The sequence below is a fragment of the Kryptolebias marmoratus genome, linkage group LG15 (genome assembly GCF_001649575.2).
Source record: "Kryptolebias marmoratus isolate JLee-2015 linkage group LG15, ASM164957v2, whole genome shotgun sequence".
NCBI classification, from domain to species: domain Eukaryota; kingdom Metazoa; phylum Chordata; class Actinopteri; order Cyprinodontiformes; family Rivulidae; genus Kryptolebias; species Kryptolebias marmoratus.
In genome coordinates this window covers 6,467,539-6,483,073 of record NC_051444.1, presented here as the reverse complement: position 1 = coordinate 6,483,073, position 15,535 = coordinate 6,467,539, and the positions used below count along the sequence as shown (strand labels likewise).

General features: G+C 36.7%; 1 protein-coding gene across 11 annotated transcripts in view; it reads right to left on the bottom strand.

Moving 5' to 3' along the window:
* Nucleotides 1-2,087: 2,087 nt before the first annotated feature.
* plekha7b (pleckstrin homology domain containing, family A member 7b) overlaps nt 2,088-15,535 on the bottom strand; it is a 59,559-nt gene continuing 46,111 nt past the window's right edge. For 10 of the 11 annotated variants that reach the window (XM_037980028.1, XM_017405335.3, XM_037980027.1 and 7 more), the window contains 13 exons: nt 14,794-14,943; nt 14,023-14,124; nt 13,610-13,721; nt 13,172-13,368; nt 12,554-12,745; nt 12,353-12,470; nt 12,128-12,219; nt 11,016-11,231; nt 8,861-9,088; nt 8,257-8,390; nt 6,907-7,055; nt 4,618-4,755; nt 2,088-2,737 (listed from right to left, as the gene is read on the bottom strand). In XM_037980028.1, the coding sequence (XP_037835956.1) occupies nt 4,631-4,755; nt 6,907-7,055; nt 8,257-8,390; nt 8,861-9,088; nt 11,016-11,231; nt 12,128-12,219; nt 12,353-12,470; nt 12,554-12,745; nt 13,172-13,368; nt 13,610-13,721; nt 14,023-14,124; nt 14,794-14,943 (1,815 nt within the window). In that variant the 3' untranslated portion in view covers nt 2,088-2,737; nt 4,618-4,630. The remainder of the gene's footprint in view (nt 2,738-4,617; nt 4,756-6,906; nt 7,056-8,256; nt 8,391-8,860; nt 9,089-11,015; nt 11,232-12,127; nt 12,220-12,352; nt 12,471-12,553; nt 12,746-13,171; nt 13,369-13,609; nt 13,722-14,022; nt 14,125-14,793; nt 14,944-15,535) is intronic. The other variant, XM_037980029.1, reaches the window with a different exon arrangement.

Below are 15,535 nucleotides of genomic sequence, written 5' to 3'. Positions count from 1 at the left end.
TGAGGCTCTTTTTCTAGGATTTCAAATGAGGCATTTTATTTACTGCTACTTATCATCTTTTATTTACACGCTGACTCTCAAACAAACATCCCTGTCAGGATACTGAGCAGCACTTTCTCCTCCTCCAAAAAAAAGAATGCATTTCTGAAGCCAGTAAGTATTTAGTAGCGGATTAATGCGGGAGGCCTTGATTGCGTTTAACAGAACAGGAACCAATTAGCATAATAGGCCCTCTTTCATTCTCTTTGAAGTCCAGGAGCATAGAATAACAAATGTATATGAACTACCAGCCAAACGTCAATACATGGAAATGCCACAATTCTCAGTGGAAGGTCTTCGGTGAGTTTTTATTTCGTTTTTTGCAGGAGGAGGGAAAAACATTCCATTTTATTGCAAAATAAGCACTACAGAGGATATGATTGGTCTTCTAGCAACCAGGGCCAGCAGGCTCTGTGGGGCCCTGATCCTGGAGGAGAGATGGATGCAGCTGCTCAGGGACGTGCATCCTTTCTCTCAGGTGTTTTTAGACCGCAGCGCAATGTGAAGGAGTGAAAATAATTACTCTCCAATTAAAGATAAAGATGTCACTTGGGAGGGAGCTGAAACACAAAGGCTTGCTGAGAAAAAGGAGGTTGAGGGTATCATCGTGGTTAATCAATGCAGAGAGGGGGGGATTCATGATAACATAATAAATATTTGTGCAGAAGACTACAGTATTTAGTAATAGCAGCTTACTTCCTCTTTCTTTTTTAAAATCCGATTCCATATTATTTTCCTTTTGAACCTGAAGTTCAATACATGTACTTCTCAGAGGTTTCTTTTACAATTGCAATGAAGACATAGTTCATGATTTAAAGATATGAATTCTGTACTTCAGAATCCAGAGTTATTAGCATCTACCTTCTTGGTTGAAAATACATGGAATTAAAAATGTCTTTTGAGATGGAGAAAGCTTTGAACTTAAGAAACATTTCAAGAAGCCTCTCTCTCTCTTTTTTTGTATTGAAACTTCACATCCTTTGAGCGTGCCATGGTTTGGTTCCTCTTTTTCAAATAATAGAATGAAGTTTATTAGGTCAAGGCAATCAATGTGAAAGTTCAAAGAGAATCTTGGAGCTATGAAGAGTCCAAGAGTTCTTTTTCTTTGCCCGTGATTTGAATAAAAATATAATTGCTAAACAGCATAATGAAAAATAGCTAGGACAAATGGTTGTTTTAGGTTTAATATTAAACCTAAAACAATTAAGAAGTCTCATCAAACTCTTATCATTCATTCTCCAGGGGTATATCATTTATTACATCCCATGATAAAACTTCTTACCTTCTGCCACTCATATTTGTTGTTTAAGCTTACTTGTAAGTTGAATATGTATATAAATACAAAGCATGTAGATAAAATTAAGAATTTCCAGCCATCCTTGCTGTATTGATGCATCCAGAAGAAACAGTTAAAAAGAGCAGAGACAAATTACCATGGAGATTTATTCTGGGCAAAACAAACTTATATCTGGAAGTTTAAAGCTGATTGTATTTTTTTTATACTTAAAGTAACTGATATAGTAACAGTCACAGCTAATGTGCCTAAAGACTGATGCCCCTACATAGGAGACATTAAATCAAAGAGATTCTGCCGATATTGTTGCAGTTGTTAAATGACTTAGTCAATTAAACCAAGGTGTTCTAACATGACTCAATCAAGCCCAGCTTTCTTCCTTTCTTCTGGGTTCTTAATTCTACCAGATCTGTGTCATGAAAGAGTTCAGATCTATTTACATGGTCCACATCAGCCCAAAATGTGCCTAAATTTACCACTTTTCATACTAATTTATAAGCACTGACAGAAAACAGCAAAGGGTCTCAACATTTAGCCTTAAGTTGTACATTTCAGCAGAAAAAAAACACCATCCCATCACAAACATTGGTTTTGTCACCAATGCAGAGGTTTAAAATTAAGACTTTTTTTAAAATTGGGCATGTTTTGTTAATTAGATATGGTTTCAGGATGTTTCAGCCTATTATATCTAACTTATTCAATTAAAAATACAATAAAAAATATGAAATAAATACATATGTCATGAAAGAGACACTGTGTTAACATCTTTAATATCTTTATAAATCTCACTTGCCCAAATTTCCCACACAGAAACAAGTTGACGGCTATTCTCTTCCAGATGTAAGCAAAAATAATGATAATTTTGGCGAGCCTAACGAAGGCTGGCAGTGCTACAGGTACCATACATACACAAAAGATGAGGTGTTGTGTAGGAATATTATCGACAAAAATACTTGTTTTATTATGCACTTAGCTTTCCTAGTTTGCTGTGCCTGAACAATAATAATAAAAAACACTCCAGTTGGCTCGTGATCCCACAGCAGTAAAAGTACTACGGGTCATATCATAGAAATCTGAAACAATGTACAATTCAAAAGTGCATTAAAATTGTAGAAAATAGTCTTTATTATTCATGAGATTAACATCTGTTAGACATTTTCATAGGTACCGAGGACAGCAGCTCCCATAGTTTTACTTTACTCCAGAAAATTTTCAGCAGCTGGAAACCCATCTGACTAGCCAGTCCTGAGTGAGCCTCAACCTAAATGTTTACTACTGGTTTTTCTATTGTTGCATAAAGATGTCCAAATACTACTGATGTTGTGGGGGAAAATCATTTCTTAGAGAATTCAGTTGTCTGGTATCATCATGGAGTAGCACCTCAGTGTCCAGAAATTGCTTGAGCTGAAAAGTAAAGACAAAGACAAAAAAAATGCAAATATGAATAAATACAACGGAATTAGACTGGAGAAAGTTGTTAAGACATACTTAATTGTGATGATTTCTATTTCAACATGCAGCAATACATATATAAAGACAAAAAAGTAATCACTTAAAGTATTAAAAAAACATTAGAAATTAAATAAATGGAAAAAGTTACAACTTATAAACTTACGGTTGAGGAGGTTATTTCCAAAACAATAACCAGGATTTGAGATGAAATTGTTACAATTTATCACTTTTGTTTCTTGGGTTAGTATTCTGATTATCTGCAGTTTTGTTTTGCATCATTTAAGTTTTTGCTGATTACGTAGTTACTTTCTGTTTTATTTTGATTAAATTTCCTTGGACCTTTGAATAGGCTTAGTTCCTGTCTCCTTGTCACACCAGGCTTCTGTTTGCAGTCAACCCTCATGCAACTTATTTTGTGATTACTTTCCTGAGTATACATAGTTCCCAGGTTTTTTGTCCTTTGACAGATCTTTGTTTGCAAGGTGCCTAGTGTTGGTTACAGACACATTCCTTTTCAGTCAGCTGGGCAATGACCCGGGCAGAAGTCATGACGAGTGAGGAAGGGAGGAGCCTTCCCCTAACTGCAGAGCAAAGCATTTGCCAGGAGGAGAAGGCATCATCTTAAATCAGGGACAACCTATCAGCGAGATCTAAATTGATTTTGTCATTAACAGCTGACAACTTAAATGTGCAACAGAGAAACAAAAATACCAAAAATACCCTTCTGGCTAACACAGAGTCTGTAATTTATTACATTCTGCAGATTCACTGACTTTGTTCATTACATTTGGACCTTGGCATCAGCCCAACTTTGATTTGTTTACACGAGTCATGAGGTCAAAGTGTTCATAAGCTGATTTTGTTGTTAGATCTGAGTGGGACATTTGGCTAGTGGCTTTATCAGCCAGGCTTCAAATGGTGAACAGACACTTCTATATGTTCTGTTTTGTTGCAAATAATTAAAGAGACAGTTTTTATATGTTCGTCTGCTAGATTGTTCATCTGGATTATGTCTGCATATGGTCTCTACACCTATCCTCTTTAATAGGAGTGTTTTGTTTTGGGGGGTCCAGAGTCACCACAAAATTGTGGATTATCATCTTATGTGGTGCAATAGAATCAAACACCCAAAATGCCTTTCTAAAGAGAGGAATTATGTTTTAAATCATGGTTAAAAAAAGCGAAAAAATAAATTTTAATACTGACAAGTCTGAAAAAGAAAATATTCTACTCTGTCATTTAAATATAGACTTGAAAATTTATCAGAAAAGACTTAAAGAGAATAAAATGTAATAAAATATTTTCCTGTATTGGGGGATAGATAGGATTTTTTTACAATGAACAAAAAGAGACAAGCTGTCTTTGTGCATTTACACTAACAACAGTGATATGTTCAGTTTTTTTTTCTAACTTATTGCTGTCAGGCTACAGATGGGGAGCTAATTGGTGCTGAGGAATGCAGCTGTGCTGAATACTGAACTGTCAAGGTGCTAAATCAAAAGGTGTCTCTTTTGTTAATTACACACAATGCTACAAACAGTCATGTTCTTTTGAGACCTTCCTTCCCTTAACCATCCATAAATATTTTGGCAGTGGGATTAAAAAAATTGGAAAAGAACAATTTACACACAATTATCACAGTGGGATGGGCAGACTGCCTGCAGATGTTTGTTTTGATTATAATGGGAGCAGAGGCAGGGCTTCCCTGTCTTAGACAAGATGTGTTTCTTCCAAACAGAGCAGCAAGCATGCAGTTACCCCCACCCCCCATTCAAGACGAGCACTGGTTTCTGGAAAATATTAGCACCACAAAACATGCAATTAGATCTTACTTTAGTTCTCAGATTAGACAAAAGTGTAGTGAATTCCGTTGTTTAGAGGAGAGGGAGGCGCCGCAGACACAGGAGGAAGAGGAGGAGGAGGAGGAAGAGGAGGAGGAGGAGGGGGAGGCATGTTAACCTGTGGTGGAACTAGAAGGAGAGGACAAAAGGGAGAAAAGGATAAAAACAAAAAAACACAGGTAGTTAGTTGTGTTAGTCAGTAAAGTGAAGGCGTCACATCATTTCTGAGGGGAAACCAGAAAAGTGTTTCAACACCGTCGACTACACGTGCACTTTAGATAATCAGTAAAAATTGGTACTGGACATGAATAAATTATATAATATATTGTGTCATTTCATTTTGTTTTTCTAAGGCAGATTTTGTATTAAAGTTTGCTTTTATAAATTAAAACTTGCATGTCAGTTCAAGCAAATTCACTGTATCTTTTAATTAGCTACTAGTTCAAATATAATAATAAAAATTAAATAGATGTAAAATTCAAACTAGAGCTGTTTAGTAATCAAATGCTCTAACTGAAAATCAGTCAGAAACAAATAAGATAATGTTCATCAGCTTTATTATTTAGCAAAAACTTTGAATTTTGTTTGCTACAGTCTTCTCAGATGCTCAAATGTGATACTTTGCTGTTTGTTTTATCTATCACAATAAATATTATTCTACTTCAGACTGAATAACTTTTACACTTGTTCCAATTTTTACATTTTAAACTAGAAAGCTGAATGATTAAATTAAAAGAATCAACAAACTAACATTATGGCTGTAGTCTGAGTGCAAATTGTTGACATGTTTCATATTGTTATTGTTTCACTTTTTTGATAAAAAATATTATATCTCTGTAAATTATAACCACTGAAAATACAGATCACAAAATTCTACATCACAAAATGAATATTTTATTTAAAACAAGAATATATATACAGATTTTAGGGTTGATCGGTTGTACTGTTTTAATTCAGTTTTCTTACAATAACTGTATCTAAAAAGAGGCAACAAGTGTTGATATATTGTACAACAGAAACATCTTAAAAACTACAGAGATATTATAAAACGTCTGTGATTATAACAGTATAATACAGAGCAGTAAAGTCAAAGAAGAGTGTAAAGAAATCTGAAGAGAATAATTAGTAAAGATGGCAAATGCTTAGGGCACCAGTTATTTGAAATCTATCATTTTTATCACATAAACATCTGATCAGCTACAGCAAAAAAAAAGTTATGAATATTTGAGAGGCACTTTTTAATATCAATTACTAGCTCAAAATTAACAGCTTATTATTGCTGACAAGATGTCACAAAAGACCAAATTACTTACCTGTTTAGAATAACAGATTTGACAATCAAAACATCTTTATAATGTATGCTGTATAACTGCAGTGATGAATATTACTGCTTTTATGGCAGCGCTACTGAAGTCTGTCATGCATACTACTGTGAAAAAGACTCTTCTTTAAATTCATGAGTTTGAAAGTGCACCAGCAGACCTCACTTTAACACCAAAGGAAGAGAAAGTCATTGATTCAGTCTGCACTGACAAGATGCCACCAGTTATATTCTCTGGCATTTCTCTATGCTGGAAATAATGTTATAATTGTTGACTTTGCTTCACTGTGCATATTAAGCTTCCACACACGCTGACAGCTTGAGTGTTACTGTGTGTGACAGATCTACGTGTGTGTGTGTCTATGTGTGTGTGTGTGAGCAAGGCAGACAGACTGACAATCTGCTGCAGCTCGAGTGAAAATTAACTCGCCTGTCTGCTGCGGAGTATGAAAGAGATGAGATGTGAGCGTGGCGTCTTTTATGCAGGTTCAGAGCTACGTTCAAAGCAGCAGCAGCAGAGGCATGCAGATGGAGAGCCGGGTTTGACTGGGTCATTGATCAGCACACAAAATGGTCTCATCAAGCAATTCCTCCCCTGTCTAAAAGATTCTACACAGATTGCAATTAGAGACTATCTTAGCTCCTAATAAGAAATAATATTCAGTTATTAGGAAATGAACAGGCTTATTGCTCGACTCCGCACCTTATGACCTCCTCCGGATAAAACCAGCATTCTTGAAAGGCTGCTTTTCTCTTTTGACGTCTTCCACACCCAAAAGGCATCAGTTTTTGATGCTAAAAGAAATTTTACTCAAACTGTCAGCAATGCCGCACTTTTTCATTTGAAAGGAACACTGATTATTTCTTTAAACGTTATTATTTACGCTCCACTTACAGAGCAAAGACGCACCGTCGACACGTTCTCGGAAACTCTTTTCTAAACTGCACAAATGACCAACCTGCCACGAGTTTGCTCTTAAGGGAAGCCTCCGAGGCGAGCGCGTAGGACATGGTGATGATCCTCTCCTGCTCCTGCAGAGCTGAGTCGAGTGCCACCACGCTCACATCAGGCTTGTCCACCGATGCCACTGGTGCGATGTTTTGAACACTGCTCAAGAGAAGAGTTAAAACACTTGAACAAGCGTGACGCACTGGTATTGTGAAGTTATGCTTTACTGGGTGCATGCAACCTTTGAAATGTAGACAGGTGGCAAATTAAAGCAGAACCTGAAACCTTCACCTCTGCAGAGATGAAATTCAAGGGTTTTGTTAGGATATAGGAGGTGTTTGAGTCTAAATGCCCACTTAGACAGAAGATTATCATCTCCAGATAATTACCAGCATCTATCTGGTTGAAACTTTTTGCAATTTGTTCTTTTTTAAAGCTTGGATGTTGTGCTGTAGGACAATGAAAGCAATTTTGAATCTTGAGTCCCCACAGCTCAGCATAAATTGTTCTGAGTGATCACCTTCAGTCTATTTTTTGTCTTGATTTCTGTTTTTTCCAGGGTAAAAAAAAACGATTCATAAACCACTTAATGTCCTAGATGAATTCAAAAATGTTTTGAGAAGCCTTTGCAGTCATCACATCTCAAACTATTTGAACAACTGTTGAAGGTTTCAGACTGAAAGGACGGCAATTTTCAGCGCCAGCATTAAATAAATTGGTGAATAGTGTTCCAATTCCCAGTGGAGTTTCATAAATTTTAAAAAGTGCGTCGAAGGTTACACATGATGGCACTATTACAAATCTATTTATGAGTATTTTCCGTTCAGAGCGCAATATTTAGGAAAGGAAGAATTTTAATGAATCGCTCAAAAGTATTAACTAAGTTTTGCAATGTTCAATTTGCAGCCAAAGGTCCCGTTTTTTACCATCACTTAACTTTTGTGATCACATGGCTGTGAGTTGCTGTGAGGACACACAGGTGCTGCAACAGAGGCGATGTTTGCAGAATTGTCGGAAAATATAAGAACTACCAAGACATGTTTTTTTTCTTAAATAACTAAAGAATCAAGATATCTTTTCACCATTTTTTTCATTTTTCCTATTTGCTCTTTTGTTCATTTTTAATTGACACACTTTAATTTACCGCTGTAATGGTAACCTGCTTTCTCTGTGAGTTTAGAGGAATATTCAGGGGGAAAAAAGAGAAGCACATACAGTGAGAGCTGTTTTCTGGAAAAAAAGTGTCTTCCGCCCTTTGATTAATTTGGTATATTTGAGAATCTTTTAAGCCATTATGAATACTCCAGAATGCTTGGTTCAAAAACAATGCTCATATGCAACTGAAGCCTGTTTTAGGTACCTGGATTTTGCCAAAATGGTTTTGATGCGCTCCACCTTCTGATGACGCTCCTCCACCTCCTGAGGACTGAGCGGCTCCTCGGGCTCTGAATCTATGTAACGCTCTGGAATCAACACTTTCTGAGGTTTGGACAGCTAGGAGAGAGATAGGGACAGTGTTAGGATCACTTGAAATGTGACACAAATGAGGAACAAAACAGTGACAATGTCTATAACTTTCCACACTGAGCCTGACTAATGATGAGCCTTGAAGAGACACAAGGTAAGTAATGTTTGATTTTTTATTAATCTGGGTAGGAACAAAACAAGCAGTTATTAAAGTTCAGTGTACTTACAATCTGTTGAAGGGATCTGAAAAAGTTTCGCTTTACATATTTTATTTCTGAACTTTTTAAAGAAAGGCAAAATGTTGCAGCACTTATAAAACTATAACTGTGGCATACACAATATCTAATGCACCAAACAAAAAAATATATATTTTACTTGCTGATTATTTACCAACGGTTTTGCAACACAAATACTTTAGGTTTCGGTTTCGGTTTTGTTTGTTGTCCAATTGTTGTCCAACTCTGTTGTAATTCCAGAATAAGAAAGAGATAAGTTACCTCTTTGTTAAGGTCCACGTCATAGTCCAGCGGTTCTAAGTCCACCTCCTTCATGGGAGGGGTTGTGGATGTGGAGTGGAAGGTCAGCCATTCATCAGAGTGCGAGCGAGGTCTCTCTTTGTGCTCAGGAGGTCTTTCCTCCCCCTGGACACTCCTAACCGCCTGATCCTCCTCCCCCTGAACAGCTCTCTCGAGTAACTGCAGGTCAAACTCCTGCTCTCTCTTCCACTGGACAACGCACACAGGAAAGACAGAGAGAGTGAAGCAAATCACAGGTCGCTGCCATCGAGTGGCACAAACGAAAAGTAAAAATGACTTGTTACACACACTGTACAGCAAAAATAGTTCTTACTTGATCTTAACTTTATTTCAAAAGCTGCAGAGATTTGGTTTGATGTGATGATGCACTCACGATTGAGAAACACAGGACACATGCATAAATGAATTTGCATGCTTACATGGAAGGAAAGGCTTTCAAAACAAAACACACTAAGAGTCTCTACAGCAGTGAGAAGGTGAACGGCAAAACGCAACGGAAAAAAACAGGAACACTTCACCAAACATCACACATCAAAATATTCTGTGTTCATGGAAAATTTTAATTACTAAAATAAAATAAAAAAAACATGGCAATATGAGTTCTTTAGAAAATATTGTTTATTTTGTTGCAACATTCACATTCAAAAAAGAGAAAAGTTCTTTTTAATTAGCAGAAAGAACACTGAGCAAACACTTAAGCTGTGTTTTTTTAATTTTAAATTGATGTCATTCACATCAGCAATGCTTCAATATAATGATTTCCTTCAATAGGTGGGGAAAAGGACAACAGCAGGTCCCAATTCATAATCACATCTTTATTTTTATTCAGGCATCAAGGAGAATGCTGTGATGAGTTCTAGATGAGTGAGCTTTAACATTATGCTGTTTAGTGTTAGGAGTGTTAATGTTTTGGTCAGTGAGTAACCACTTTCCATCTCTTTCTCACACACACCCACACACACACATACACACACATAGACACACATAGATGGACTCCCTAGAGACAGCAACAAGTGACAAACACCAGGTTCTAATCTTAAAATGAGCACAGACATGACTACAATAAGCCAGTAATGTGCCAGAGCAAAACCATTTTATGGTTTGTGAAACAAAAACAGTATGGAAACACAACCCCAATTCTGAAAAAGTAGGAAAAATGTGTAAAATGTAAATAAAACTGAATGCAATTATTTCCAAATCTCATAAACCAACATTTTGTTCACAATGAAACACAGTAAGTATATCATATTCATTGTGAATAAAATGTAAGTTTATGAGATTTGCAAATCATTGCATTCCATTTTTTTAATTAATTAATTTATTTATCAATTTATTCATTACATTTTTCCCAATGCCTCAACTTCTTTGGAACTGGGGTTGTAATTGTGTTAGGGTGACATCAAAATGAAAAGATTAGTAGGAAACAGAAGAATGGTCTCTACAAAAAACATCCAAAAACTGATGGAAGTCATAACTGAATGGCACAAAATGCTTATATGTGAGGTAATTAGTGTTTCATTTGCTCACACTATAAAATAAATGATGTGTAAAGATCACATATATATATATATGACAATTTGCTAATTTTCATATAATGTTAAACTGTTTTTAACAAATATGTAAGCCAAGAATGCACTCTTTGTGCTGTATTTTGCAGGTAAAAACTGTTATTTACTTCTCTGTAAAAGCCTTTGCCACAAAATATATTTTAACATGTCACAAGAATAACAAGCACAGCTGTAAATATAATCTATATTATCTTTAAAGTTTGCAGGCTTTATATTCTGAGTGTAAACTTTTTGTCATGCAGACAATCTCAGAATTGGAATGAACTGAGCCACATTCACATAAGGTCATTAGTAAGTGATCCAAGTCAAAATATCTGCAGTCAAAAAAGTAAAAACTCTGACAGAAAAACAACATGCGATAAAGATGCATACATAAAGTTAAACACTCAAAAACAAAAGTGCACTAAATGGTTTAATATTCACTTTAACGTCAGTAAAAGAAAAGTGGGTAGTGAAAGCATGCATCACTGCTGCAGATCACCGCTCTCAAATTTGTTTTTGTCATGTGTGAGAGAGGCGTGATGTGTGCTATTGTTCTAATAACATACTGAACCCAAGTCTGCTGAGAGCGGGCGTGAAGAAGAGGGGCGCGTCGAAGACAATGTTTGGCGGTCTCCGTGACTCAGGGTGCGTTTGCGCTGGCGAACCAGGGCCTTCTGGTGCCTTTTCATCCTCTCTAGCTGCTCGTCGGCGCTCATCTTCCCCCTCTGCTGCTGCGTCTTGTCCCCAGAGTACAGACGCTCCAAGGCACTTTTCGGTCTCTCCTGAGAGGAGTGGGAGGAAATTAAGTTGAGAAGGAGAATGAAAGGTGCAGCGGACAGCAAAAAAAGTTGAAGAAAAAAAAAATGCACACCTAACGAGAGGGTAAAAGTGGAGTTAATGCTAAGGTTTGAAAAAGGAAAAAAAAATCATGTGAACAGTGTGTATTCAGTTGGTACAGTTTTCTTGTAGTCGCAGAAGAACTCTTTATTGTTATGAAAATTGGGGCTGCACAATAATCCCTCCTCTCTTTCGTCATCACAACCCAACACACTCTGTGTGTTTCAGAATCTTGACCAATCTGATGTTAATCAGGTGTGGGCATCATGGGCAGTGAGAGCATGAATGGATGATACTTGGAATTTTTTGTGATAATGATATTGTGCACACTGAGACTGTGACAACAATAAAATTATCAATATATTGTGCAGCGCTAAAAACCATCTTCTAATGTTAAAATTCTCACATGAATACTGAATTTCAATTTTCTAATATATAAATGAAAGATCAAACTATTTCAAGCTTTAGCTTATATCTCTGAGGCAGCTCACTGTAGATAAGATGGCAGACACTCCCAAGAGGAACAGCATTTAAAAAAAAATCAATTTACTAACTTCTGAATCTGCTTAATTTGCTTAAATATAGTCATTGTCTAAATATACTGTATGTGGTCTTTACTGCTGTAAAACAATAAGCCTGTTGTGAAACCTACACAGTCCTTTAGCTGCTCCAAGAATTAATTAAATTGTTTTCAATTAAAGAATAATTTATCAAAATTTAAAGCCAAACAATGTTGAGTAAATTTATTATGACAATATAAAATTAACCTGCCAGATCAACTGATCAATGATACTTTTAAGTTTTTTTTTTGTTTATTTTATTTTATTTATCTCAGGCTCACCTTCACACCAACTGCTGAAATTGATCTTCTGAGAGTCACATATGAGGAGATGCTTGAAGACTGATTCAGCCTAAGTGAGGAGCCAGCTACTCCTTAAACAAAACAAAAAACAAATAGTAAAACACTGTTCTCACTTTAATATTGATGTGTAAAATGTATCTGAAACCCTTAATTAAGAAATGTTAACACGTTATCTGTTAGCGTTGCTTTTTCCCTCCCACTTACCTCTGCTAGGTAACGTCTGGTAACCTCCATCGTGACCAGAGGTTATGACGCTGATGTGACTGGATCCGTCTCCAGCTCCCATGAGCTCTGGATCACTCAGGAAAGGCCTTAGTTCCACCTGAGGGACGCACAAACAAATAAGGAGTAAAATCGGATGTTTGCAGCATAAAGACAAACATATTACACACATACTTCATATACCTTACTGTCCCCGTTTGTGTACTGGCCGATCTCTCGATCACGTTTGCGTTCGTCTGACTGTCGTTTTAAGCCGCGTACGGATGTGTGTCTGATGACTGTGGTCTCCCGGGGCAACGGTGGCACAGCAGGGGGGTGCTCTTCAGGACTGTAGAGCTGAGGTAGAGGAGGTCTGGGAGGCACATCGTCTTCACTCTGAACAACACAACAACAGTGAGCAGCATGTAAATGTTTAAAAATGACAAATAAGAACCTTTATTATTTCATATTTGCTCCAGAAAACCACTGATAAAAGTGTCTTCTGTTACACTAAAGTTCTTTCACTTTCTTAAATTAATACTTGACCTAATACTGGCTAAAAATATAGTTTAATTTCCAAGAAATCACAACAAGACAGGCATAAATTTGAATAAATAATCTTCAGTCACAATAGCAGAACACTGAGGATATGAAGACCAAGAACTGTAATGGTTCTGAATGCTGAAAAATTAAAGTGTAGGAAAATACACCTTCTTTTTAACCAATCAATCATAGCTGGTCTCACAGCCAGGGATAATTCATATTAAATGTTAAAAGTTTAGCTTTTAATATAAAAAACTATGGGAGGCATGGGTCACTCACCCATTTGAACCCACTGAAGACAGTTGCAGAGTGGTGTAATGGCTGCTGGGCGGGACTAGAGGAAAGAGTGGGAACGTGGCTACTCGGGCTGACATGGGGGGCGTGATGCTGCTGGGATAATCTCATCTCCGTAGCAGACTGGTTCCCAGACACAGATGGCACTGACGATACTGACACTGAAGGCACAAATTTTCTCTCTGGGGATTGAAATGAACATGTAACATAAATACACTCGCTGGAAAGACAGTAAATTATTTCCTGTGAGAAAAATTAATTCCTGAATGGGTCCAGTTCTAAGTAGGTGTTTACTTCACAATCCTCCAAACTGGTAACCACTGTCCACTGCACATAAGACCCAGAAAACAAACTATCCCTACAGGTGGTTTACACTATATTACATGCTCAGCAGTACTTTCTTTTGTAAATGTGGAGCCTCACCTGGGTTGGTAACAGAAGAAATTGTTACTTTGTAATTGGCTTTACTGGTGCTGAGGCCTGCGATCACATCCTCAATCCTCCACAGCTCTTTTCTGATCTGAACCTTCTCTTGCTGCTCACAGAGAGACAGAAACACTTCAACTTTTACACACAAAACAGATACATTTACTTTAACACATGCTGGAAAACTGCTCATACTGCACACAAAGGCAAAGTTTGACTGATCAAAAAGTCCCCCCTTTTTTTCCCAACAAACCAAAACTTTAAATTTAAACTAATGGATGATCCTTGAACATTTATCAATCAAACTAATTTCTTGTCTCATCTGAGCAACTGATATCAGTCATTTGTAACTCATTCTGATTCATGCCCATGTGCACAGGTGAACGACAGGTTGTGTGAATTTTCAGAACCTGAGAAAGATCACTGCGATTCATCTGTCCCTGCAGGGCTGACTTCAACCAGTCCACATCTCTCTCCAGCTGCTTATACTCATTCCATGCATTCTCCATCTCCTACAGAAAAGAACATGACACAAGCTGTTATAGCAAGACAAGACATTTCTTTAAGATATTCTATTTTTCACATAAACCAGAAAGCCTTTTGGATTCAAACCTACATGCAGTCATACTTTACATCTAACCAGATGTAATTAGTTTCTTGAAATAATTAAGTTTAACCTTTTTCCCAATTTATATACATAGTTCAAATCTTCTCTTCCAGGACTTAAAAGCCACTAGAGTGGAAATGGCGTTGACATTAAGAGCTAAAAATGCACTTGTTAACTTTCACAAAACCTTGTGGTTTATTTGTTTTGAAAGTCGTCTTTTTCCATTTAAACAGTAAATATTTTGCATATCAGAGAACATTTTTACAAAAATGCAGTCAAGAGTTTCTTTGTAGCCCCAGGTTTGTCCCCACTCACTCATCTTGATAGTCACAGTCAACCTGAAACATTGTGCCAGTTGCAGAAACCATCAAAAGGGAACAACTAAAAACAGAAGTGAACATCTTGTTTCTAACCAAAAAAAAAAAAACAACAATGCAGAAAATTGCATGTACTTTGCAGAGGAAACTACTAAATGAACTTTGTAAAAAGAGGCAGATTATATGTAATAGGCTCAACAAGTCAGGGAAACTGTGGTTTTAATTTTTATGTCCAGTGTTCTTGTTTTGGCTCTTACAGTGGAGACTTGAGATATTTCGGCCCTGATGTGGACAACATCCTCTTGTAACAACTTTTGCTGATAGGCGATTTTCTCAGCATGAGTCGGCTGATCTTGGTACTCCTCCATCTGCTGGTGAGACACATCCAGCACAGACTCCAACTTGTCCTAAAAAGCACAGAACTCTGTTTTAAAGCAGGAAATATTTCTGGACTTCAGCAGCTGTGTAGGCTCACAGACATTGAAAACAAGTATGGTATCACTCGTTTGACTAGCATGGCCGTTCTACATAAAAAGGTTTTCTTTCTTTCTTTCTTTTTTTAAAAAGCAAGTGTAAAAGATTTTTTTTTTCCTTTCTCAATGAAAAATTCTGGATCTTCTTGAGCAATGTTCAACAGCCAGAAAAGCAAACAAATGCTAACTTTTATTTATCTGTGAACTCTATGAACTCAGTTTTATTCAGATCCTCTTTGAGATAAAAACTGTCTGTGCATCAGAGAATGCTGACAAGCGTTAATGCTAAACACTTTTGACAATACGTTATGAAAATTAGCATTTCTTTGTTCGTTTTTAGTGTTTCGGTTAGATTGTCAAAAGCAGTAGCTGACTCTGTAGTTGCGGTTTCCTTGAACAACATCTACAATACTAATATCACCATGCACTGGAGGTTTTTCATCAGAAAACAGTGATTGATATCAGAATTTATGAATAATTTGTTAAAAAAAAACAACAAATATAGCACTTCAGAAAAGCGCACCAA